We start from the raw sequence: 1,786 nt of genomic DNA, 5'->3' as shown, positions 1-1,786 counted from the left end.
CAAGTCCTTGTCAATAGTATCACGAAGACGTGTAGCAAATTTCATCAAAATCGGTTAAATAGTTTTCGAGAAATCTTGACAACCGACTTTAGAAAAAGCGTTTTGAGAAAAAGCGTTTTAAGAAAAACGCGTTTAAAGATTTGAGTGCTGGTATAAGAGCCATTAAAGAGTGGAACTTCCCAGGGCTCTATCTTTAAAACTACTACTCCTATCGACTTGAAAATTGAATACAATATTCTAGATGAGATGTAGAATTGAAAAAAAAAAAATAAAAAAAAAAAATTTGTTTGAAAGTCTCAAACCCGTGTAACCCCTTAATATACACAGAATGAAGATGAAAATATTTCACGTGAAAAACAAAAATTAATAATAAAAAATAAATATATTATTATATATATATATAAGAAGAAGAGTAATTTATTTCGGAGTGGACCAATAATATGTTTATATTTGTTGTATTGGTTGTTTCAAGTCATGGTACGACTACAAGCTACGATGGGAGCCGAAGGAATATGGCGGGGTTCAAATGTTACACGTACCCTCGGATCACATATGGCGTCCCGACATAGTACTCTACAACAAGTGAGTTAATAAACTATGTTATATACGCGTTAACATAATAATTCATCATCGATTACATATATATATATTATAGTTACAATCCCATTGACATAATATACATAATAATATAGTAGAAAATGGTATAGCATGTTACCAAATAATATGGAAATCGATCGTACCATCGTTGTTTTTTTTTCTTCCTATATTTAATATTTTCAACCTAATTTTTCCAACACACACGTAATCATATTATAATATTATTTAAAACTTATATACAACGAAAAATAATAATCATAGGGCGACAAAATTATAAAATAATGTGAAACAATATTTTTTAAACGAACGTTGCGATCGATAACCGGAAGAATACGAACAACAACAACAACAACAACAACAACAAGAATAACGAAACAAGAACAAAAAGAAAAAAAAGAAAAGTTATAAACGTCCTACGTGCATTATAATTGCATTTCGAAGTATATAGTTGAGTACAGTCTATTTTTTTACACGCTCGCACACGTACACGCATTAAAAAACACATGTTTTTAATCTATATACATATATATATGTAAAGTATAAATCTATACGTATATCCCTTAAATCAAATTAATTTCTCTGCTGTGATTATTTTTTTCTCTCTTTTTTTTTTTTTTCTTTTTCCTTTCAAAATATCTTTTTTCCTTTGCTTTTACCTTTCTTTTTTTTTTTCTCTTTTTTTTCTTTCTTTCTTTTTCTTCTTCTTATCGAAACGCATCTCGCTATCGTACAAAACTTGTTTCCAACAAAAAAAAATATTATTCACATTTATTATTAATTAAAATAAAAATCTTTTTTTTTCGAAACAATTTTTCATTCCAATTGTATAAGACAAATATTTATAACAAATAATATACTTAATTTCTAATGATAAACAATATGCGAGATGCGTTATTGCATTTATTGGGCGTGATTGGTTTTTGCCCTTTCGGATTTCTTTTGTTTTTTGCTCGAAAAAAAAAAGAAAAGAAATGCCAACGAGAAATAAAAAAAAAAAAAATAGAACCAGACGAAGCCCTCCCCCTTTTCGAAAGAAAAAAAAAAAATATATATTATAAGAAAAAATAAACCCCCGTAGTTATCTCGGATTAGATTATTATTCATATCGCATGAAACATGGGCGCTGCGGCGAATATTTATTATACATATACATATATATATATATATATACATATATATAATATATATT

At 27.6% G+C, this 1,786-nt stretch overlaps 1 protein-coding gene across 3 annotated transcripts in view; it reads left to right on the top strand.

Annotated features, from left to right (window-relative positions):
* Positions 1-1,786, top strand: part of LOC106790831 (acetylcholine receptor subunit alpha-like) — a 208,324-nt gene that overhangs the window by 96,039 nt on the left and 110,499 nt on the right. For all 3 annotated transcript variants that reach the window (XM_014756014.1, XM_014756013.1, XM_014756012.1), the window contains one exon: positions 473-582. In XM_014756014.1, coding sequence (XP_014611500.1) covers positions 473-582 — 110 coding nt within the window. The remainder of the gene's footprint in view (positions 1-472; positions 583-1,786) is intronic.

Source organism: Polistes canadensis, unplaced genomic scaffold (assembly GCF_001313835.1).
Source record: "Polistes canadensis isolate GaletaPanama2010 unplaced genomic scaffold, ASM131383v1 scaffold_263, whole genome shotgun sequence".
NCBI lineage: Eukaryota > Metazoa > Arthropoda > Insecta > Hymenoptera > Vespidae > Polistes > Polistes canadensis.
Note: the sequence above shows the minus strand (reverse complement) of the source record. Positions and strands in the feature narration are given on the sequence as shown.